At 44.1% G+C, this 25,796-nt stretch overlaps 2 protein-coding genes across 2 annotated transcripts in view; both read right to left on the minus strand.

The window, feature by feature from the left end:
* LOC119174016 (nicotinamide phosphoribosyltransferase) overlaps window positions 1–15,648 on the minus strand; it is a 37,720-nt gene extending 22,072 nt beyond the window's left edge. Inside the window, exons 1-4 of the mRNA XM_075894847.1 lie at window positions 15,264–15,648; window positions 9,544–9,657; window positions 2,067–2,297; window positions 130–258 (exon numbers count right to left, since the gene is read on the minus strand). Coding sequence (XP_075750962.1) covers window positions 130–258; window positions 2,067–2,297; window positions 9,544–9,657; window positions 15,264–15,353 — 564 coding nt within the window. The 5' untranslated portion in view covers window positions 15,354–15,648. The remainder of the gene's footprint in view (window positions 1–129; window positions 259–2,066; window positions 2,298–9,543; window positions 9,658–15,263) is intronic.
* A 2,590-nt stretch (window positions 15,649–18,238) lies between these two features.
* On the minus strand, window positions 18,239–19,268 carry LOC119175017 (fibroblast growth factor receptor 3). Its single transcript, XM_037426181.2, has one exon. The coding sequence runs from the start codon at window positions 19,051–19,053 to the stop codon at window positions 18,310–18,312; it is 744 nt and encodes a 247-aa protein (XP_037282078.1). The 5' UTR covers window positions 19,054–19,268; the 3' UTR covers window positions 18,239–18,309.
* Between the last annotated feature and the right edge of the window lie 6,528 nt (window positions 19,269–25,796).

Raw genomic sequence — 25,796 nt, forward strand, 5'->3', positions numbered from 1 at the left:
AATGGCATCAAACTGAGCTATTTTCAGCAACATACTTATTGTCTGTTCTCTTTTTTGGCTCAGAAAGATAGCACGCGAAGTTTGAAAAATGGCGCGTAAAAAATGGCAAAAAGTCCACACAAGGCTCACCTGAAACCATCCGGTGAGCCACGGTACTGCAGTGTCCGTGTTTTCCACGGTAAAGAGGACGTTGCGTGTGGGTACCAGACTGCCTTCAGGCACGGCCTTAATTGAGAGGGGCAGGTGGCCATCGTGTTGCTACTGTCATAAAAACGGCAGCAAGATAATATGCGTTGTTACCAACAGAAAGCATATGTGTAAAGCATGTAGGTTGCCCCGGCAATGTAGGACCAGATGTCTTAAATAGATCGTCCATGATAAGGTTGCATTACTTCAAATTGAAATAAAATGGCAAGTCCAAATGAAATCGAGAGTTCGACGGAAATCAGTCCGATCGGAATGAAACATGCCGTCAATATGACAAGTTAGGTTAGTTGATAAGCGTGTACTGAAAGCGCAGTGCTGTGTGCGCACTCTCTCGTTCTTGTCTAAGATCTTTTTGTGGGCCATTTTTTTTCAGGAAAAAAGAAGTTACAACATGTACTTTTTCTGAGTAGTCGTCATTATCCTATGTATTTGTGATTTGTACACGGCGCAGTAAAGAAATTTTAATGAAAATAATGCAAAGTAAGTTCGTTAGTAGTATATTGGCTTGCAAAATGCCTAAGAAGTCAACGAGCAGATTTCGAAATATTTTGGTGCATTTATTGTATGAGCCTGCCCTAATTTCTTTTGCTGTAATATTTGAAGAAAGTAATATATATATATATATATATATATATATATATATATATATATATATATATATATATATATATATATATATATATATATATATATATATATATATATATATATATATATATATCTTCCTCTTATTCAAAGGTAGGGCTGTTCTAGATTTTGGAAATTTATCATGTAAGTGATATATGTAAAAACAACGACAATGTAGTTACTTCCCTGTGCAGATTAATTAGAGGAAAACACGCATTTAAAACAAGCGAGAAACGAACAATTTGTTTTCTCAATGTAGCAAAACAATTGCGATAATCAACAAATATTGCTAAGCCATGCCGTCATTGCTGAATAAGTTTAGTGAAGATAAACTGAAGACTATATTTTCTGTGCTAGACCCTTTATTAAACTCTCCTGCCAACAGAAAAGTAACATGCACTGAGTTTGATGTTTTGGTAGCATTTTATGCCTTGGCGTTTTGTATAAAATAATGTTCCATAATATTTCGCAAAACATTGAAGGGAAACATGTGAGAGAGTTCTGTCTTGTTTAAATACAAATATAACTGAAGAAGTGACACACAACGAACTTATTCATTAAACGTAAAAACTTGTTTCACTTGATAAAGAGAAAAAACTGACGTGACGGGGGTGCCTCGACCCTTCTTTTGGGGTGACTGTGGTAAACCAGAGAGCATCAGAGTTTATAAAGCCTTCTTCTATTCAAGTCGAAGGGTGGTCACGTTTATTCTAAGTGACGTGCCGTAGTTCATTGAAATAAACACTCGGCAACGCACCTGCATACTGCAGTGGTTCACATTACCGGGTCTTGCCTGAATGTGGCCGCAAAAGAAGTTTTTACTTTTAATTAATGCGTTGGTTGGTGTTGCTTTACAAATAAAAATTAGCATTACTATGTCTATACATGTGCGTATTTTCTTACATTAGGTACACATTGATTTGTAAAACCATTGCGATCGTATGTTTTATGTGCTGCATTCGTTTGCTGTATCTCCGCTCATGCTGCACTATTATAGCGAGCAGAACTCTGTATGTCCGCTTTAGCAATTTTTTGCTGCCAAAGAAATAAAATTTAATTTAATTTATCCGGGAGTGATAAACGGCTGAAGTAATAACTATAATGTTGTCCCAATTACGCTCTTTCAAGCAGTCGTATAGTTACATTATTAGTTCTTGTCAATTACTGCGAAACTGCCGCCGGACGATATTTTGATTTCAATCTGCAAAACGAAATGTACCCAGGATGTATACCTCGACGATGTGCATCCATCCAGACTCGTTGAAGAGTTCCTGGTTGAAGTGCATCCTGAAGAATTCCTTGGCATCGTTTATCTTCTTTACGGTGATCACCGGACCAACCATCCACTTCTTCAGTATATACTGTAGTCCGAAGAACAGCGTCTTGTCGTACTTGCTCCCTATACTTTCAAAGTACGAGTAGATAAACGTGGTTTCCTCGGGATACTGCAAATAGTGACAGACCTGGGGACGGATGAGAATGTGTCAACGCCATTCGCGTTCAATACGCGTTGCCAAGGAAACAGCACCCAACTTATGCTGAGCTACGTTCGTGTTAAGTGAGAAGGGGCAGCAAGCTAGTAAACGACGTTCTTTGTGTCAACCTGTGTGCTCAGATTTGGGTGCACGTTAAAGAACCCCAGGTAGTCGAAATTTCCGGAGCCCTACACTACGGCATCTCTCATAATCATATGGTGGTTTTGGGACGCTAAACCCCACATATCAATCAATCAATTTGTGTCAACCTCCGAACCTCCCTATTTATAAATGAGGAGAGAGGAGGGAGGAGGGGACGTGACTGATAACATGCCGGAGTGAAACTTTTGTGAAGTAAATGAACGGGTACAAATGTCGTGCATGTTTACATGAAATGCGTAGATGTATAGCTACATTGCCATGAACAAGCATGTCATTATCTTTATGACATTGCTGGACTGTGCGTGCACGTATACTTAGATTTCACCTGACGACGCGATACAGTAAGTATATCGTACCTTAAACGTATATTTGCTTTTTAGCGAGGCTCGAGGACACGTTCTCAGTATTACCTAACGGCAAAGAGCGTATAGGCCACTACGTTACAGTATGTTAGTGCGTACATCTTAAGAGGCATTTTATCAAGTGCTTAGTGATGAGCGTCTAAAACTTTTATGCACGAGTTTATTTCTCCCGTTATTGCCAAAAACATGTTCTTTCAGCGGGAAGAAAATTCTGGAATACATGTTTTCTGTAACGCAGAAGGGACAAAGTCTATTCAACGTTTATTTTTGATGGTTTAAAAGTTTTGTTACCATGCCATTTTGCTTCTGCTGAGTTTGTGCTTTCACTTATTTGAAACTCGATTTAACGTAGTGATGACCGCTCTCGAATTATTTCGTTGACCCGGTACAACGTTCTAGTGGTTATGGTATTCGACTGCTGATCCGATGGTCGCGGCAACGAATCCCGGCCACGGCGGCCTCCTTTTCGATGGAATCGAAAATGTTTGATGCCCGTGTGCTTTGATTTAGGTGCACATTGTTGGTGGATTCAGACGACGGACCAAACCGCCGCTTTTTTAGCCCGCGATCTCACCTTTACCTGACCGTCCACTTCTGGTTGGGGTCGGGAGTGGCAACAATGCTGAAAACATTTTCAGGAACCAACCGTTTGACAAAACGCGCGCGCCGTTCGTGACCGCGACCTATCGGAACGGTGGTGATATCGCGTGGGATGTACGAAGTAGGTGACGATTATTGTGGCGTGCCAAAAATACTCCCCAAGCACTCGACTTTTTCTTAGAGTGATCCACGGCGGCTGGCCGCGCGCTCGGATGGGTAGGGCGACAAGACCAGTTTATTTATTCTTTTTTTCGGCTGCCGAATAGGTCGGCAGCTCTTCGAACAAGCGTGCGACATCGTTTGCGGTGGAAACTGGCTTCGGCCCGGGCTTCATCCCTCCCGTTTCGGACGGCACGTTTGGATGGCGTGAGCGGACGGACCAATTGCGTTCTTACTGTCCTGGAGGCTGGGACTCGGCCGCCCGCAGTTCTCTCCGTTGTCGGAAGCAGAGTTGCAAGTGCCGCTTATAATAAGTGCATGTGGGCTTTTAGGGGCGAAGCAGCCGTGGGTCGTGCGTCCGCGATGTATGTAGTAGTAGTAGTAGTAGCAGTAGTAGTAGTAGTACTAGTAGTAGTAGTCGTTGTAGTAGTAGTACGTAGCCACCACCACGGCCGGACTAGAGGAGCGGCACGCGCGCGCACTTTTGAATTGAAGAGGAAAGCCGCGCACATTAATCATAAGTGAAAAGATAGTTGTTCATGATGAAATAGCCTACAGAGACGAGTATCGGTGGCTTAATCTCAAATAAGATTTGCCCTGAATGGGATGCTTACTAAAAAAAAAACTAGTATCAGAAGGACGCACTTTCAGCACTATGGGACCAGAAAGGGTTGCCACGTTAAACTCTCTATAGGTGTTAAACTCTCTGCCTGGTTTTGGCAAGGTTTAACGAGGGTTGGCCCGCAGTGCCATGACCTAGAGGCGGTGAAAGGTGGGAACTAGACAAGAAGCGCAGGCCGTAAGAAAGTGCGCGCGTGCCGCTCCTCTAGTCCGGCCATGCCACCTCTCGTTTAGTCCTTGGAATGTCCGCTGGATGGCGGTACTTATATATGATGAGAAGGTGCGAGATGGCGGTGCTTGGAGTGTTCCCTACATGGACAGACGCACGCTTACGGCGAATGGGCAGACTGATGTACGGACGGATGGAGGCACGGATGAACGAACGCACGGACAGATGCATGGGCGGACGGGCACATGGATGGACGGACGCATGGACAAACGCACGGACGGTTGCGCAGACGGACGTACGGATGGACGGAAGCAAGAACTGACGGAAACGTGGACGAACTGACGGATGCTTCGCCCCACTCATCATCATGCACTCTGTGGATATCCTGTGATTTTTTCCCCAGAGTCGCTTGTAGAATTTTCCAGTCGTTTGTCGTGTTTTGGGAGCGTATTTCAATTTTTCCAGCAAATATACTTGCTAATCACGTTACTGATAGCGCGTTTGTAGTTCACTTGTAGCACCTTCATCTTTGACTGTGTGTAGTTTAGTGATGAAGTCAAACTTATCTCGAGGGAATCTACAATGGGCAGTAATCGTGAACTGCCAAACATGTATTCAGTCGAACGGATATTGCCCTGGAGACACTTTGAATAGTAATTATCTGTGTGCTATCGCTCATGTTTTCGCCCCTTCTCACTGTGGAAAAAAATTTTTTTTGCAACTATCCCTCGCATTTGAATGACATTTTTTCATTATAATGAAAAATGTTTTCAAGAACGCAAGAGTTTTTTTTTCCGGTTCCTTTGGGTTTCCTCGCGAAAGTCGTGCCGCTTTTGTTGGGCGTCTTTTGAGATGGTTATTAGCTCGGTAGCATCAGGTAACTCTGGTCTGAACACACCGTAAAGAACCCAAGGTGGTCAAAATTATCAGAGCCTTCCACTATGGTGTCTCTCGTAATCATGTCGTGGGTTTGTTTCGATAAACCACAACAATTATTGTTGTTGGATTATTTGGTTAAGTCGGGGTTTTTGGTCAAATTGAGGAAAGGGTATTCCGGTCCTTCCAATGCTAAAAATGTAACGTAGCGAGACGCAAGAGATATGACGGCATTGCTTTTTCCGACTACCCGGAGCTCCGCGACTGAAAAGTCTGCGAGGGCAGCTCGAGGGCGGCTTGGACATGGCACGTCCAATAGGGGTTACCATGTCTATACGAGTGATATACGCCAAACGGTCAAGGTCACACTAAATAGGCCGCGAAAGTCGTAACGAAAAGTGGTATCAAAGCCATTGCGACAGACATCAACAACCGCATGACTATTGAAGCGCGGCTAGGTAAGGTGGGGGGGCGGGGGGTGACATATAGCGAAAAAAAAATTAAACGTTCATTTTGAACAGTTTTAATTTTATTTGTTACAATAAAACTGTAGAGTACTTTAATAAAGTTTTGGTTTTTGGTATGTGGTTGAGCGCCTTTTTTTTTTAGTTTCAGGAACAGCGCTAGCGGGCACAAACATGCAGCCTGGTAACATGACCCAACGGATTTGGGGGCGCATCCAGGCAATATGTTATCGGAGCTTGTGTCGGCGTGTTCTTTGGTTCGGCGCATTACCAGGTCAACGAGGCATCGCTCAGTTTTCCGTGGTGGTTTTGTGCGTACCTACAAAGTTTACTTATTTTTTATGCGCATTTCATAGCTCAACTAGCTCACAGAATACGTAGATAGCCGCTCCTGTGACTGCCGACTGCTTTCGCTGGAGCAAAGCCGGCGTGCCCTCGCCTTTAGTGACTGCAAGCGCGACAGAGTAAGCACCAAGACGCTGTACAGTACTCAACTCGGCTGTCTGTAACGACGGAGCGTCGCGCGCGGAACAGCACGGACGACATCTGCTGTCGCAAATACGCCCCATCAGAGCATGCGCGGCGCCAATAATTTGCCTGCCCTGCAGTTTCCACCCTTCTTTATCTCCGCGGCCGCGATGGCTGTTTTGGCCGTCGAAGCGCTGTCAACATTACAAAATCGAAATAAAAGAACAACAAAAAAGAAATATTCTCACTTCGTGATATTATATCACAGCGACAACGGTTTTGCTTCGTCGTTCTTTCTTGTTTTTTTTTTATTTTTTCACGAAATCGCTAGCGCTTTCGACAGCCAAAGCAGTTGTTGCATCCACGGCGATAAACAGGGATCAGTATTGCGAGGCAGGCACATCACTGGCGCCGCGCATGCTCAGATGTGGCGTATTTGCGACTGCAGATGTCGTCCGTGCTGTGTCGCGCACGACGCTTCGTCGTTATAGACAGCCGAGTTGAGCACTGTACGCTACGGCTGTCAAAGCTTTCAACAATAGGGCAACGTGAGTTTTTGAACTGTTATTCTATTGTGCTCGTGAACAGTTGTCTCACAAATGCCTCTGTGAAGTTTCTTGTGCTTATTGCAAGTACGTCATTTGGCTAATAAAACAACTTTGCTTCCTCAATCTTTTTTTTATTTTTGTTTCTTTTCTTTCGCATGCAATTAGCGAAACACAATGGAGTCGCAATAAAATCACATTTTAATAAAGACACGTACGTAGCAGGCCGGCAATTAAGGAAAATTTCAATTTTCAATTTTTCAAGTAGGGCAAACGCGTGACGTCCTAGCGCTTCTAATTGTGGTGTCATATATATATATATTTTTTTGCTGTTAGTTGTCCCCTCCTCTCGTAGATGGCGGCTGTGGCAACGAGCCGCCAACTACTGCACCTATGGGCTTCTATGGAAGTTACGCTACCAGTTTACATATACCTTGAAACGGTCACGTGAAACTGTGACAGCAAGCCTTCAATGTGCGAGTGCGGGGAGAGCCAGTACAGTGATTGGGCGAGCAGGTAGAGCGAGAAAGATCCGTGGAGATGATCAGTGCTATCTGATCTGAAACGCCGCCACCAGCGCCCCCATCGACGCGCCAGCCATAAATGGGTAGTGCAAAGCGAGCCGTCCGCAAGCGAACGTGCATAGGCCCTCCTCTTTCGTTGGTCTTTAGTAGCGGTTTCCTGAAAATCGAGACCTGGCAAACTTCTTCCTTCAAAATGACCTCACTCCAGAAAAGTGGGTAGCTCATCAAAACGAACTGTGGGTACAATGCGAAATGTGTTTCAATTATTTCGGTGTACTCCAACTGGCACTTAAATGCAAGCGAGCATCTCATAACATTGAGTTCGAGGCAAGCACTCCGATGTTCGTTCTCTAGCGTCTAAATGCGTTAAACGTGGGCCTCCGCATGATGCCAAAGCAGTGAAGTGCATACATGAGCAATCTCGTCGGGTTTCTTCAAAAACTTTTGGTTAGAGTCTAAATCATTTCCCAAAATCATCTCCCATGGGCAATCTGTCTTACGATTAGTGGCGCGAAGCTCGCTTTATCCGGCACGACTAGCCCTGGCAATTTTCGCCTTTGCAGTTGGATTCTCCATCGATCTCTCGCTTCCTGTGCGTTGAACTGTTTTATTTCGCACGCTACAATGTTTTGTTGACAATTGTCATCCGTTTGTATGTACTGCAAATGGGCGTATCCACTTTTTCGATTTACAACGAAAGGCAAAACCGAGGACTCCGAGATAGCTCAGATACCTCCGGCAATTGCGAAGACCAACGACAAAAAAAAAAAAAATCCTGATTGTGGTCACGATCATTTTGCGATTTACCTGTATGACGTACGTGTTCGAGTTTCCTAGTTAAAGCCGGAACTTAGAGTCTTGAAAGTTCTCCGGCGTAATGCTGTGCAACTTAAGATTATTGGCGGTCGCGGCGTGTGCGATGTTTATCGCGCGCGTCACCTGTCTACTGCTGCACGGCGCGCACGCGATCAGAAGCTCCGTTAAGCTTTAAATCAAAGTTACCATGGTTCTCCATCAAAGGTACCCAAAAGAATAACAGGAAACCAACAATATCATACTTTCTCGTGCGAACAGCTGTGGAGAGCGCGAGTAGTTCGCTTACCCAACACGTTCGCAACGGCCCGTATCCATGCAGTGTCTGCTTCTCGAAAGCTGCGGAAAACAGTAAACTGAAGTCATTTACGTCTGTAGCAATTCACAACACAACAGTAGTGTCGACTGGGGTCTTTTTTCGTAGAGCGCGGAGCTCTTGCGTCTGCTCTTGTTTTGGCCGTTGTTCTGGCGAGTAGACCAGCAAGCACTTCACTGCGGTTCAGAAACAAAGTTGTTTCTCTCTCTTCACGGGAGTTCGGTGACGCGTCCGGCTAGCGTAAAGAACTTCGTAGCTTGTTTTCTAGGTGTCCAATGTGCAAAAACACCTAATATATAGCTCAATCGTTGTTTCGTACGTTGTAGTGGCACCTGGTTGTGCAGCAAACTGTGCATAAGAGTCGGGCATTGCACTACCCGAAACTGCGTCGAAAGGTGGCGCTTCGTGTCCGCAAAACTCCAGGGTCTGACGATAGTTATAGCGCGAGAACAAAACGACGACAGAGACAAGAAGGACTCGAAAGACACGAATGCTATAACTAGCGCTCGTGTCTTTTGTGCACATCTTGTCTCTGTGTCGTCGTTTTGTTCTTGCGCTATAACTATCGTCATGCCATACCAACTAGCCCAAGCTGCCACACTTCTAAAGTCTGACGTCAATAGATAAAGCGACCGTCGCCGCCGCTATAGCTCCGTCAGGTATACGCAAGAACGTTATCGAATGCAGCGCCCGGTGTTGCGTGCATATGAATACGGTAAAGCAGGCTGGTGAAAGTAAAGCAGGGGTTGGAACTAGGGCGCTCGGATGTTTCAACGCGACAACCGTAAAGCGCGCGCTCAAGGAAAAAAAAAAAGGAAAAAGGAAGGTCGTGGTTAAAATTAGAAGTGCTTGTGCTTGCGTCTTTTATGTGTACGTGTTTTGTATCCTTATGTGCGCTGCTGCTTTAAAAAAAAATAAAAGGAAATCACAGTTTTTTGACTCAGTTAATTCAGGAAATACTTAGTTATGTCAGGTCTGGTGGCTAAAATAGTTCGCTAATTTGAGTTGATCACAACACTAAACTCTATAGGTAGCCTCCGAGTACTGAAACTTTATTCGCTAGATGAAGAACTTTGTAAAATCTTGTTTCGTTTGAACGAGCTTTACCTGCATATACTTTATGTAAATGCAAAGTGGAGGGTGTGCAACACTCACCCTTGAGGAATCGGTGAGCAGAATGACGTTGTCTGAATCGCAGGCTACTTCGTCCCACTTTGAAAGCCCGAAGTCGCTGCCAATGGTGAGAGCGTCAGCTCCAGATCCTGCACACTGTGTGCAGTGGTTGTCGCTCAGCGCATCTATCGTCATGCAAAGTGGGCTTCATAATGTCTGACTACGGCATGAAATGGTTACCGCGGGTGCTGTGTATATGTCTAAGTGTATCGCATTGCTCTTAGCTCTATGGTGGCAACTACAGCTGCAAAGCTGAAATATTATACGCACTTCGAGATGCACCAAGAATGATAATAGGCATTTCATTAACATGTTGTCGCAAACGGTACATTAGCAAAACAGGACAGCCTGCTATTGTGGCTGCCGTGAAGTGGCCTTCACGAACGCATACTCTTATATCATTAGAATGGCCAGCTCTTCTACATGCACTTACAGCTGCGAAGAAACCATCGCGCATCTTCTGTGTGAGTGCACCCATTTCAACGCGCAAAGACAAGAACTCACTGCAGTTCTGGATAGACTGGACGATCGGCCTTTGTCGGAACAAAGGATTCTGGGCCATTGGCTTAGCCCATCCTCAGCCCAGAAGGCTTTGAAAGCTTTGCTGCTCTTTTTGCGGACAACTAGCCTCAGAGACAGACTTAAGTCTCACTATTTGATGTTGCCTTTCCTCAGTCGCATTTTTTTTGTAATTTCTCTCTCTCTCTCTTCGCAACATTTCTTTTTAACATCTCTTATTCCCCTCACCCATTTCCCCAGCACAGGGTAGCCAGCCGGTCTAAGAACTGGCTAACCTCCCTGTCTTGCCGCTTAAACTTTCTTCCTCCTTCTTCCTTCCTGCTAATGCGAGATTAAATGGTCATTGCGCGGACAAGGCGAAACAATTACCGAAAGCAGTCGGAAAATGTGCAGGGTCATACGTTATTCACAAGTTTAATACATTTCAGTCAGCCGGTATAAATGTGTCAAAAGGGGCTCTTAAGTCCTATTGTTATGACACATACACAACGGTAACATATAAGTGTCAAGTCCTCATAGGATATTCTGCAGCTTGTGGTTGTTATGTCGTGATTTCTTCCGAGAACCATTATTCAGTGACTCGTACCCCCCCCCCCCCCCTTTTTTTTTCCCCAAGTTTCCCTCTTCTCCTCCTTTGTCTGAATATCATACAAAGCAGTCACACACCAGCGCGAACAAAATCAGTTGCAGCCTTCAAAAATACAAGTCCGCTTTTCGAAACGTCGTTTCTGCAGCACCCACCCTTTAACGAATTTCTCCTCACATAAGTGCCTCTTAGCGTCCCTTGCCCCCTTGCATGACCCCAACTGTTCTTACAGTGCAAATTGTGCACTTTAAATAGAGCAGGCAGAGGGTGGTTGTACAAACGCACGAAGAGAGCGAGATAACGCCGATTCCGTTCGTCAACGGAGAAAGCTGGGCAAGTTGGTCACGATTCATACCAGTTTAACGCAAAACAGAAAAAAAAAAACGGGAACTGAGAAAAGGATAGCTCTCTTTTTTTTTGTGCGTTGTTTTGGTACTATCAACTGAAAGGACGCCCATTGGTGGAAAAGGAGGCGGATGCAGAACTTACGCATGCATACTAAGTTATGCTAGCGTCACCTGCCAATCATAAACATGCCCGGTTGGACACGAGAGATAACAGACTCATAATTTCTTCTCTCGTGTTGTCCTCGTTGCTTTCCTTGCCTCGCCTTTCGTTTCACTTTTCTTCTAGCAACTTCGTGCTCGCGCTGCAGCCCTTATTACCATGAATTCCAACCAACTAGCCCAAATAGCCGTTCTTATTCAATGCATTCGATACTATTGGTATTTCCAGCTTAGACAGCTAGACGCTCACGCTGTTTCGGGGGAATACTCGCTGTTTAGCTCAATCGTGGGTTTGTATAAGCACAACCTTTCTGAACGGCTGAATAAATACCAAGCGAGTGACTTATTTTGCATCGTGAGATGAAGTGAAGAAATTATCTGCAGCCAGGTCGTACCGCATCCTGTTTCATGATGCAAAATCGTTTTATTTTGTTTTTTGCAGAGAACTTGCAGGCGGTCATGTGATCCAACCATCAGATGCTGACTGAAATTCGGCTGATGCATGAGCACTGGTTCATAAGCAACCCATGAAGCGCAAGAACTCGCTGCCTTTTATCTTGGGCTGATATCGCCTTTCGTCGTCGAAGCCATCGTGGTACAATCGTATCATGGTGATGCAGTCTGGCCTAGTGTTTCTTAATGCCAGTGCCTTTTCTTGCCGGGAGAATGGCGACACCCATTGAGAGCGCCGCCGCCATATTGTGTCGGACCGGTGAAGGTGGACATGTGTGCTTGCTGTGGCGTTGTGTGCGTGTTGCCAGTTTGGCTCGTCCTTATATTGGCGTCGCTGCCGCTTGTGACACCATGTATGGAGGAACACTGGCACTGAGATACCCTATACTTGCAAAAAAGCAAGGGATCTTCACGTGACAACGTCGCAAACGCCCTCCTGGCGCCGAAATGAGACTTCAGCAGAAAACGCCTGCTGGTATTCGCAGCGACATTCACAGTGCCAAGTTGGTTCATCTCGCTCGTTGTCGGTGAGTCACCAGCACTTCAACAAATTTAGTGACACCTGTTTGGATGCACACAGAACCTGATACTTCATCATCTATATGCATGTATGCTTGCATCTATTTTTCAACCGCGCCATGATCGGTTGTTCCGTCGAGCGCAGTGGAAGTGCAAAATCGTGGTCACCCGTGTGGCTTCGACCACATTCACACATCCACTGTCTAGGGCATGTTGAGGGTGTTTGTTCGTCGCGCTGCTCAGGTTCGCGTGCATGAACGCCAGTGCAGATGGCCTGGAGCCGGACCCTGACAAGGCAGGTATACAGCACTCAGGGATTGAAACAGGACACTCGGAGCGCAGGGCCACCGGTATCGATTGCCGACGCTCGTGATTGAAGGTGTTACATTGTGCAATTAAGTGAGGTGAAGAACACCTACACAGCATGATTACTCCTTCCGGGCGCTAAGGAGTCGGCATTTAGTTGACAAAATGCACATTGCCAGCTTCGTGCCGCGAGACTCGCGTACATTGGCGTGTCGACCGAACTGGCTCGCAGCTGCGCACCACTTATGTTGCCGCACCAGCAGACGACCGTCTCCTTTTTCGCACTTAGGCGATGCGGTTCGCGTACTGTGCAAGTACGACACAGGATTCAGCTAGAAGATCACGTCTTGCATGTGTTCATGTACACGACAAACTTCTGCATAGAAGCACAGAAAGTTTACTTCGTGGTTTCAGTCCCGACACAAAAGAAAGTGAGCCGCAAGCCTGCCTTCGTGCAACAAGAAACAATGTCGCGAGCCTAGCAGCGCCACGCTGGCAGTGTGTACTTTGTGAACTAAATGCCGACTCTTTAGCGACTGGAAGGAGTAATCCTGCTTCGTGTATGTTCTTTCTCTCCACCCCCCCCCCCCCCCCACCACTATACCCCAATGCAACACCTTGGTTCCACGAGTGGCGTCACGCTCCGAGTCAACTATAGACGTTGCTCCGAGTGTCCTGTTTCCATCCGCGAGCACCTCAAATTAAAAAAAAAAAAGATCTCTTCACTTGAAAAAACCTTGAAAAAACGTATCCCCTAAGGTCCTATACAGCCAAATTAACATTGCAGATGCAAAAAAAAACAGAAAACAAAAACATGGCTGTCTGAAATCGAAGGGATATAGTTCGGGCTATTTGTTCTTGCATTGTTTTTTTAAGTGCTCTAGCGCCAGCGTTGCATTAAACGAACAAAAAAAAAAGGGCAAGGCAGACAGCTTGTCTATGTCCCTCATACTGCTTCGGGCTCACCACCTTAAACAAAAATTTAGGGAAAAACATTTCACTGAACGACAACTCTGTGAAGTTGGGCAGGCGTATATGGAAAGGGCCAGGTGCGTTTTGCTTCAAAGCCAGAATTTAAGCGTTGGAGTAGAATTTATCGACTACGGCGAATCACGCATGCTAAAAAAAGCCTACACAACTTTCCTGAATTGTGAATAAAAATAATTGGCATATTCCTTGATATAATTAAGAACTATCTTGGGGACATCCAGGTAACCACGTTCCCTCTTAGGCACGTGGTTCACTGGTTTAATGTCCTATTCTACTTTTCTGTAGAAAGAAATAAAGGTCGCGAAATGCTGAACAAGCTTTCCAGTTTTCCCCTGGTGGATGTTTTAACTAAAGGGATGCTGACACCATTTTTCGGAGATGTTTTTACATTGCCATACAAGTCTCCTGGATATAGATACAGCTCTGAGAAAGTGAGAGGCTAAGCAAATGCTTGTTAGATATATTATTTTGATATGAAAAGAATATCTTCGTTGCGCATCAACTGACATCGACACTAACCTGACGTCAATCTGCAGTGCGAATTCTGGTGACTTCATGCAGCAGTTTGGCTAGCAGGGATGGCGTCAGGCACCAAAACTTCTTTCTAAAATGGCCGCTTCAACATCACCAAAACATTCAAAACGGCTGCCTTCGCGTTACTTACGGAGGCACAGTGCCCAGTATATAGGCTCTTAAGGACTTGGCCTTTCATTTGAGGCAAAAAAAAAAAAAAACGGCAGCAGAAAATATTAGTTTTAATCAGAGAAGAGGTAGATAGTGGGGTAGAGGCATAAGTGTGCGCAATATTTTCAGGGCAGAGCCCCCCTTTTTCGCAATCAGTTGAGGGAAGCAGCCAAGTCTGATCCATACATTTATCAAGACGTACTTGTACTGCCAGTTTTTTTTTTACCGTAACTTCTGCTGAATGCCTCTCATGTTGCATTGTTCCAAGACCTCTTTAGTTCCCATTTTCACCCACGAGATGCCGCGGATCATTAACAGGTCGTTGTGACTATATATTTGTACGAGATGAGCGCACAAGAAGGGACGAACACACAGGCACTACTAACAATGGTTTATTTCTTTCACTTTCAGACTGATATACCTGTTTCGCGGACGACAATGTGCATTTTCCAGAAACAACAGTGTTATTATTAATACCGAGGTGGATTGCATCAGAGACAGATAATCTTGGTGCATAACAAGTTTTTTTTTAAATGTGTTCACGTGAATGTCGTGCGCACAGGAGGAAATAAACTGTTTGTAGCGCTCTCCTTTTGTGCGCTCATCTCGTACAAGTATATGACCCACCAACAAGCCCGTATAGCTCGCTGAGATTCATGCAGTCTCCGCATGATTTCATTTTCTTACATCCACTGCGAAGTTTGATTTCTTTCAAACTCGACGACCGGAGGGAGGGGGGGAGGCGCTGTGACCTTCAAGGAAAACGCCGTGGACGGCTACGGGTAGAGGGCAAACGTTACAAAGAACGTGCGAGGTACTACATGGACAAGAGTATGAAGTTGGGATTGTTGGTTATGTATGCATAGCTGTTTAACTAGCGCAATTCGACACAGGAAAAAGAAAGCCTGCTAGCCCCACGAAGGTAACACTGGTTTTCGTCCCTTGTTGTGTCCAATGTCAAATTATTCCACTACGTGAACAGTTGTACGGCATCGGTTGCCATGTGGGCACTTTGTTGACTATGGTAACGAACAAAATAGAACAGTTGATTATAAACATAACGAGCAGGATAGAAGACGTCAAACTCTCTGGCGACCCGTCGCGAAAGTCTGAGTGCTCAAATACGTTATTAAACTCACCGTTATCGCGCTGTCGCCGTTTTCCTTGATTGGTTCCTGTGCTTGCGCGATAGCGGGAGCTTCCCGCCTGAACGCGCTCCCGCAGCCCATATCCGCTTCCGGGCTCGCACTTCCTTAGGCACGCGGCGAATGAGTTGGACTGGCCGTTCCTCCTGTTGCAGCGGCGCAGTAGATCGAACGCGGTTCGATACCTACGGGCGGCTAACACCGATCACGGCTCGACGGTCGAAGGGACCGTCGTGTTGTTGCGACCTAGCGCTGCACACACCACGACGTCTCCAAGGCTGCATCGCTTGCGCTGCAGTATGCTTCACTTCCATTATTTCGTTTCGACCTCGCCCAGTATGCGACTTGGCTGCATGTACCACGTTCTTTATTGGTGCGTTTGCCGTATATTGTGTGTTGTACTGTGATCACGTGGTCACATTAGATTGAGGTATATTATTACCAATAAGTGCTCTTGGTATTTTGTTTATTTGCCTGTATATTTGCTTAAGTGAGTAATTTGCTGTTTTCTACGCTTGAACCGTTTATTTCTATCGCCTCAGTTTTCTTTTTCATTTTATGGAAGCTGCACAATGAAGGAAAACAGGTATACCGAACAATTCATGAAGCGTTTCATGGTGTAATATAAAATTCTTCTTGGTTGACTAGTATGTACCTATAACCTAAATCTGCTTCTTGTTTGGACGAAGAATGGAAGGCAGGAAGGAACAGGAAGGAAAGGAAATATAACCAGTCTAAGAGGACTGTTATGCAACCCGATACACAGGCGAAATGGGTCGGAAAGTTTTAAAGATGGATAAAAAGAGAGAGTAGACAGATCACGTACATAAAGTCGCACTTCACAGTCACCATGGAACAGTAAGTTTATAATTGCTGCGGCAAGTCAGTTGTTTTCAAGAAGTTGAGCACCGCCTTCGTCGCCTTCACCCGCGATGTTCTTTCGGGTCGACATTCCAGAATTGTTTCTGCCGTCATAGGTCTCTGATCTGTGCTAGTTAGTGGCTGCTAGATATGTTCCCTGTATATCGTATTGAGAACAGTCGCAGAAGATGTGCGCTAATGTTTCCTTGTAACCACAGTTGTCGTAAAAATGGTCGTCAGCCATTCCGATCCGAAAGGAGGATGATTCCGTTAAAGCCACTCTCAGCCATAAACGGCAAAACAGAGTGGTGTCATTTCGGTGTAGTCCAGTAAGTGTCTAAAGACGTAAAGTGTTCGGGCAGTGGTGGTGTTGGTTGCGCAGTCTACTTGCTGTATTCCTATTGGAGAAAGCGATTAGTGCGACCACTCGAAGTTGGATAGCAGCATTGGTCCTCTATATGGACATTGTCTCGACCGTGTCCCTTCGAAGAGCTGATCGAGTAGCAATGTCAGCATTTTCATCACCTACCACGCCGCAGTGGGTTAGCTAGCAGCCACTGAAACGTCACGTGATGTCTTTTCTCGAACGAAGTATTTAGGAGATACCTAACCTCGAAGACTAACTGCTCGCATGGTTTGTGCCGCAGAGCTGACAGCAAAGATTGCAGAGCGACCTTCAAATCGCTGAAGATTGATCATTGTTGAGGCTGTTCGCGGCTGACTACCTGAAGTGCAGCGCGAAGAGCAGCAACTTCTGCACCCGGGGAAGTCCTTGGGTGGTCTGTCTTGAAACTGATGGTGGTAGCCTTCGCTGGGACTATACCACTCCTCAGGACGAAAACTGGACAGTAGTTGATCCATCGGTATAAATATGCATGTTATCAGCGTACATATCGTGAAGAAGAATGAGAGAGAGCTGCCTCAGCGCTGCCGATGAGAGCCGATGATGTCTTACAAGTATTGGTCAGTATGAGCAGACTAGTAACACAAAAAGCCTAAAAACAGTGAATTATACATATGCGTGTAGTGTTTCCCATGAAGGTTGGTTTCCTCGTGTTATTGTGGTGGGAGGGATGAGGTGGTTTCAATCAATATTCGCACCACTTTTAGCATTTGTATCTGGTTAAAAAGGTTCGCTATCCCTAATGCACCTTGAGATGCGCGTTTAATGGAGCTGCTTCCTATTTTCATTGAATATCCGTCAATAGCGTCTTGTCAATTTCTATATGGGTACGTTGGAATGTGAGAACGACGATACTTTTATGCACTGTTTTGCTACTGTTCGCACTGATTGGCACATAGCCAAGTGTGACGGCGGTTCCACGCGGTCATTTATGATCAAGATCGAGCTTTACCCGCACAGAACTTTTCATCCGCTTTTGGCTCGTTACCACAGTTTACGCGAAGTAACCAATTGCAACACATGATGAAGGAAATAAGTTTAAATTCAAGGGCTTGTTTTTTTGTTAGATACAATGATAGTGAGAACTAACAAGAGAGAGAAAAAAAAGATAAAGTAAAAAAAAGGGAGGTTAACTTGGAACATTACTTAGGAGTATTACTTGGGACAGTGGCGCTCGTCGATTCTCGCCGATTCAGCCTTCGTCTCTAGTTTGCACCATAGCTCTCGTCATAAAAGGAATACGAAACATCGATGGTGGCTGCGGTATAAAGTCAAATCCCTTTATAAGAGGCACTGATATAAGAGACAGATGGGTATAAGAGACACCAGTGTGCTCTCAGTAAAATATGGGTTGATAAGACAATGCATGCGAGGTTCCCTGCTTATAAGAGACATCTCATATAAAATACAAGAATTGCTGCCCGTAGCAAGCCTCTTATAAAGGACTCCAACTTTACGTATACAGCGCCGAGTGGTAGTCTCTACAACGCACCGAGAATCATTTCGGCTTTTATAAATCTGTTGGACCACGTTGCGGCAGTGGGGGTATTTCGATCCCTATTCAACTTAGTCCCTCGCTTGATGTGAACGCGGAATGAACCGTTCGACAGTTATTTCCTGAGAGAGCAAGGTGGAACATATGAGGCTGCACAGCAATTTCATTGATGGAAAACAAAGCAGTACGATTTATAATTAATTCACTTCATTGGATGAAGGCTCGTTCTTACTTTTATTTTCAAAGGACAAATTGAGATGACGAGGGGGCGTCTTCAAAACTCACAATCCCGGAAAAGGCTTTGGCACGACGAGGACCTCTATCGTCTTGTGTGAAGCCCCCGATGGCGAGCTGGCCAGTATGGAGAAAAAACCGGAGTCGGCGAGCGTGACATTATGCAGCGTAAGCGTGTGGGGGTCCGTGACATCGGCGAGAGCCGCGTCTTTGACCAACTTGGCGTACGGCGCTCCATTACGGTCGAAGTAGCTCCCATTGATGTGGTAGTGCTTGATCCAGCGCACGAATGCCGTCAGGTGGCTGTAGACGTCGCAAGTGATGCTCAGGCTGCCTCCTTCTGCCACGGTGACGTTGTTGAACGGGCACACTATCTTCGGCGTTGGTATGAAGCGCTCGTGAACTTCCACCGTGTACGTCCACTGTACGGAGCCGAGTCGGTTGGAGACGACGCACGTGTATTCGCCGCTGTCGTTACGGACGAGGTTCGTGAGCGTCAGTGCGAACCTCTGAGCGTTTTCGCGGTTGGAGGGGGCGAACTTTAGCCGCTGGCCGTTCTTGAACCACGCCACCTGGGGCTCTGGCACGCCCGTCGCTCGGCAGCTTAGTCTAACGCTGCCGCCTGTCGGCTGCACTTTGATTGCGTTCTCCATCTTTGCAGGGTTCGAAAACCGAGGTGCTGACTCGTGCTCGCTTTGGTAGAAGGAGTCGATCAGGTTGTTTTCTGCGCCGATAGTGAAGCCACTCGCGATTAGCAGAATGACGCATTTGATTCGACGCTGTTCCACCATTGCTCGCCGTTGTGTATTGCCACAAACCAGTAAAATGGTCTCCGGTAAGAACCTTAGACGTAAGAACTTGCAAGACTTGCACTCGCGATATAACGAAGGCAGACGTTTTATGCACGTTTTGCAAGCCTCACGAAGCGCCTGGCTCTACGCTCTGGTAGAACAGGATATAGTATGACGGCCGCTGTGGCCACGACTGTCTTTTTAGCGACTTGCGTTTCGACACTTCACGCCTATCAGCAGAGTGACGAAATTGAGCCAAGGTCGAGATTTAAGGAGCCGTGATATCTGGCCGTGTACGTCAGTGAACTCTTGCACAGGAAACAACATATACGGTCTCGTTATTGCACTTCCGGAATAGCGGTCAATGACGACGAACCGTCAAGAACGGCGTCCTCTGTAGCTTTATAGACCGCACGATGTTTCGCTGGCATTTGCACAAAGTGTAAGCCGACACGAAATTTAATTTGATCTCAACAGCCGGGTTCACAGCCCTTAAATTACAATATATTCATGTGGAGCCACGTTTTTTTTAAATGCGAAACATTTCTTAGCGAACTTCGGCGACATTGAGCGTGTGTACCTATATCTATCTAGCCTCCTACGACTTATAGCTCTCTTGGCCGTTTCGATAATGGTATCGATTGCAGAATTGGTATGAAATAACATGACGGTAGGACAACCATAGTGAAATAGTCATAACACGAAAATCACGATATGTATGTCATGAATATCATGATTTACATTTCAAGGTCTTGCTGCTCTGGTGGTGCTTTCGTTCACATGATATATTGCAAAGCTGGTATGGTATGACATGACTGCATGGCAAACATAAGTGACAGACCCTAACGAGAAAATCGTGGCATGCATGTCATGTAAGTCATGACTACAAGCCACGCTCATGGTGCGCTCGCGATCGTTTCGCTAGCCTCACGTATACCAAATTTGGTATTATGTGACGCCAATGGATTTCGAAGGTATATGACTGGTGAAAACATGATAGTTTTTGACATGCATGTCATGTAAGAATATGACAACATACCACGGTCATGGTGCGCTGGCGGCCGTTTCGCTAGGTTCACGTACACCAAATTTAGTATTATGGGACGTTAATGGATGACGAAGGTATATGATTGGTGAAAACATAATCATGCCATGCGTGTCATGTGAGAACATGACATGTCACGATCATGGAGCACTGGCGGCCGTTTTGCTTGCTTCACATATACCTAAATTGGTATTACGTGACGCGAACTGACGACGAAGGTAAATGACACGTCTAAACATAATAATTATGACATGCGTGTCATGTAAATCATGACTACGTGCTACGCTCATAGTTCCTCGCGGTAGTTTCGCTAGCTTCACATATACCGAATTGAGTGTTACGTGACGTCAATGAATGACGAAATATATGACTGGTGAAAACATGATAATCCCAACACGCGTGTCATGTATGAACATGACAACATACCATGCTCATAGTGCGCTGGCGGCCGTTCCGTTAGCTTCACATATAACAAGTTTGTTATTACATGACTTGAGTAGACGACGAAGTCAAATGACTCGTACAAACATGATAATCATCGTATGCGTGTCATGTACAACATGACTACAACCTACGCTCATAGCACGCTCGCGTTCGTTTGGCTAGGTCTACATATACCAAATTTGGTATTACGTGACGTGAATAGACGTCAAAGCTAAATGACACATCCAAACATGATAATCATATGGAAGTCATGTACGGCATAATTTACGTCCGCCTCGTAACATTGTGCTGATTTTAAAGTGACATATCAATTCCTCATTCGCGCTTCGCATATCATCGATTCACACTGTACGTCGGATCTTCCCTTTTTTTGCAGTTTAAAGGAGCATTTTCAAACTGTATTCGTAACATCAATGTTTTGCATTCGTTAGAAGTATTTAGGCTGACTGCATATGCTAATAATATTGAAACGTACGTTACCTTGTGCGTCACATGAGGAAAAAAAAATGCTGTCATGCCTACTTTTGTTCTTGTCCCGGAGAATCACAACTAGACAACATATCATGATTATGGTTATTATATCACACTTCGCACTGTTGCTCATCGCCTTATCTTTCAAGAGAGCTAAATCAAACGGGCGGAATTCATCGACAATTATCACCAATGCGGGCAGTCAGCCGGATGCCTTCAGAAGGCAGTGACTATGGTGACGGGGCCCGTCAGCGTAGTGTAATCGTGACTACAGTGATGGGGCCAATCATAATAGCGATGCAGCTATAGCAATGGCCCCGTCATCGTAAAGCAATGGCTACGGTGAGGGGCCCGTCACCGTAGCATAATGGTTAAAATGAGGAGGCCCGTCACCGTAAATTTGTATTTGTTTTAGACGCCATCGTCCTGCTGTTGTGGTGGCGCAGTAGTTTGACGCGCAGTTGGGGAAGCGGTCGTGTCGTGATCCAGGTCGTCAGTTAATGTCCGACGGTTTTTGGCCTTCTTAATGAAGAATCAGTTCATTGCCTAGTGCCCGTCCTGTTTATGTGCTACTTCTGGGTGTCTCCGTTCCTTTCCGTTTTGCGCTACAAACATGAATGAAAGTGAACGAAACCAACTAGCCCACGTTGCCGCCTTGACTTGACGGTGATGTTACTGCTGGTCGCCTTTGTATGCGCTACCTTTGAAACGGGAGATCAAGATGCGCTTTTGTAGCCCAATAGGTCGACCTATAGCCGGTGTTTTAGTTTCTCCACCTTTAGAAACTCTAGAAATGTTGATTGCGCGTTTATCGTAGGTGAATTATCTCGTAACTTTTGCTGTGTTCATCGCACTGGGTATTTCTAGTGATGTTCAGGCTGCGGTGTGTAGATTGAAAAGCGTAGTTAAATTGTACACAAACAGTGCAAGCGTAAACTATTGGGCTATAAATAGTTGGTCCCACATTTCAAGGAGGAAGGACGAGTAATTGGCGATCAGTAAGAGCACCGACACAAATAAAAATTGTACAATGACGAAATGTCTTACATGTCAGAACCTGTGCTCTTTTCGTCGATGCACTTATACGTTGTCAATTCCCTCTTCATTCTCGAAATAAATAAACTGCTTACAAGGTGCTGCAAACAAATTTATTGGGCCATTGTTTCTTCCACTGGCATTTCATAAAGGTGTTGAAATTTGATTTCTGACATAAATGACGCTTTGCGCTTGGAAACGATAACAAACAACTACTCTTCAAGACTAACCAAACTTCTCCTCTTGACTGAACCAAGAAGGACTTGATTTATAGTCTGTTAGATTTAAGTATTATTATTTGGAGTTTTCTTTTCCACAACCACGACATTATCCTGAAGGACGCCGTAGTCGAAGGCTCCGGAAAATGTTGTCGATCTGCTGTTTCTTCACGTCCACTGGCTTCGCACAGTGCACGGGTGTTTTGCAATTTCGCCTTCATAGAAAGGACTGCCGTGGTCGGAATGTAAAGAGTGACCTTCGGGTCAGCAGCCAAGTACCGTTACGGCACCGCCATTGCGCTGCGCCTACTCGTTGTGGCAAACACGCTCCATACAGAGGAAGGGTCGAAAAAGGAGAGATCATACATTCGCCGAGGGCGCACATAGTTGAAAGTGAAATAAAATATTTTTATTGCGTTTTGCCCTACGCGGAAACACTGATGAGACCTTTTCGAACGAATAAATGCGGGTATTTTTCAAAATGAACTTCGTCATCAAAGGTTTCTTTCTTTCCGTATGAGTAGTTTGTAATTTTCGAGGCATTGAGGCGTATGTGTTCCCCATATTGAACCAGTAAAAACCTATTTTTTGATGGAGACAAAATATAGGTGCTCGTTATAAAATCCCATGGTGTGAAAATTTATCGAGCCCTTCATTAAGATTACTACAAAAAATTTCTTTAAACACGAAGGTATTTATTTTGTTGGGTGACTTTGTGTGTGGTTGGGCTTCGGCGACATCTACTGCTGCTCCCTATGCATCGCAATATATATATATATATATACATATATATATATATATATATATATATATATAAATATATATATATATATATATATATATATATATATATATATATATATATATATATATATATATATATATATATATATATATATATATATATATATATATATATACTTATATTGCTCTGAATACTATTAACACTGATAGTTCACTCAAACAAACAAAACCCCCGAATTACTTGTAACAATATGTTACTATGTTTATGAGATTGCAAACAACAAACAGTAGACGTACAATACCACATCTTTTCTTTATTGACATTTACACGCACATAAATGCAACATACTATTTCGCAATGGATCACGCCTTTGAGTAATCGAACGACTCTTGCGTCAGATATAACTTCAATGGTGAGAGCAATTCTCAGTATATAGTACATTTCAAATAAAGTTCTAAAACTGAAATATTACGATTAGTTAACAGCAAGGGATTATTTATATACTTAGTAGCGAGCCATATTGATTTTCGAGATTTGACACCCTGCTTCAAAAAGTGGTGCCTTATATGGTGTGATATTGGGTGTTAGATGTTGGGTGGCCCTTTCCAATCAGTGACTTCAATATTTATAAAAATTATGCAATATCATGTTTGCTTTGGAGAGTTTTTCAGAGGTTCTGGTGAGGGACCAAATAAAAAATAGAACGGAGCGGGTTTGTAGATGTAATGTGTCTTGCTACCTTTACGGTAGGTGTTACATACAATCAAGTATGCCACTTAGTAGTACCTAACTGAGATATGCCCTATGTATAGCAAATTTTATTTGTGTCTAAAATGTTTCTCTTCAGCTTATCGCATGTATTTGTAATATTCTTATAATCTTGACAAAGGTGGTCCATTCGAATGGTTACTTAAAAGCATTTCATGAAAGAAAACGTATTTGCGAGAAATGATGAAGCAAAATAAAAACAAAAGCGTTAACAATTTCTTTTCACTGGTATCGCAAAGCGCTGTAATATGATCAACGTGGAACGGGAAATATAAAACGCTGTAAAATCACAATCACTAAGTATTTTCACTGCATTATTAGGCACCATTTGAGTTATTTAACGCCCAGAGAATACAAACTGAGTGATGCTGCACTAAGTGTATGAATCTTCTAGTGCACATGCAATGTGACGTACTGGGCTGTGCTTTCTTCTTCGTTCCCCCCCTTTATTTTTTTCCTATTTGTCTTTGTCTGGTCCATGCAAGTGCGTGTGTGATATTTTAAAATAAATTTCCTAGCCCACTTCCCTTTCTTCCCCTGGTGCTTATATATGTTCACGTGGTTATAAAATAATAATTGGAGCTTTAAGGTGCTCCGGTAACAGTGAATTTGAAAACATGGTGCGAGTTTATTATCCGTACAAAAATTTTCTTGACCACTTGGCAATCATATTTTTAAAGTCGTGACATTAAAAAGCTTCAATAAAATAATGATGTCTCCAATTAGATTTATATTTTGCACGCAAAGTACCAGCAAAATAGCTTTAAAAGAGTCTTTTTTTTAAGAACCATTAAATTTTTTTTCATTTCTTCAGAAAACAAAAAAAAAAGTATTTCAAAAATAAGTTAGTTTTGTGCTAGCTACTAAAGTGCCTCTAACCCCTTCAGTCACAAATTATGATGCGCTGTCGGAAACGCGTCAAATTCGCGCGGCATAATTCCAGACAATCAGTATTACATTCCAAGTAACAAAATGAAGATAAACGTTCTTCCATGTGACATATGGTAATTAAAGTTAATGAGTATGTAAATATTATCTAATTGCTCTGCCACCAGTCAGACTTAGTACTTGCATAAAAAGAATCTGCTATAAGGCCCCAAACTCATGCACAGTTTGCTTTTAGTTTACATTTGCTTCGAGCGAAAAAAAAATTACTTTTCACGTTGGTGTTGGAATGCGTCACATCGAACAATCGTCGAATATGGTAGTGCATCCAGCAAAGTGATCTTCTGCACAAATACTGCAGATGAAGTATTATAAAATAAATTAAGTTAAATAATCACCAGCTGCCCACTCAGTAGGCCTGCACAAATGTGCACACTAAGTTTCAAGCCATTTGATGAAACATGCGGTGCCTGACGTGCCAATTAAGTTACGTCTCCACTTGTACACATCGTGACTGATATTGCTGAATGTGTTTACTGTGCATGTCAAATGTTGTTAGAAAAGTAAATAAGGTCATTAGCTGATGCCTTTAAGCTTTCTTAAATATTTAAGATCGGCTTATGAGAGTTGAAAAGAAGCGCTTTGGCTACCTATAGGACTTTGGCTACCATGCACATGGCTAACTTAGTGGAAATCATTGTCTTTATTTTAGTCGGGGAAGATAAAAGTGTTATTGTATATAAACATTCGTTAGAGACCTTACGATGGGAAACATGCACAAAAGCTTGAAAGAACACTCCTATTCCATAAGCTTGCAAAACATTACTAATACAGTTTGGTCATTGTAAAAGCTATCTACCTAAATGTTTAAATATTACTTGAATATACAATAAGTTCGCACATGGTATAAAAGTCTAACTCTACAGCCTGAAAAAGCATTATAAAAAGCGGTGAATCTTGCAAAGCTGTGAAAAAATTCGTGTCCGTTTTAATACGGCAGCGTGAGATGAGAAGACGACCTTTGTTCTTCGGAAGCCCTGACAGTTTCTGCATTACTCGAGTTCGGCAAAGGTTCATTTGCATAAACGTCTCAGCTGAGATCACGCTAAATATGTAGCCTAATTTGCGCTCT

The sequence above is a fragment of the Rhipicephalus microplus genome, chromosome 5 (genome assembly GCF_043290135.1).
Source record: "Rhipicephalus microplus isolate Deutch F79 chromosome 5, USDA_Rmic, whole genome shotgun sequence".
Taxonomy (NCBI): domain Eukaryota; kingdom Metazoa; phylum Arthropoda; class Arachnida; order Ixodida; family Ixodidae; genus Rhipicephalus; species Rhipicephalus microplus.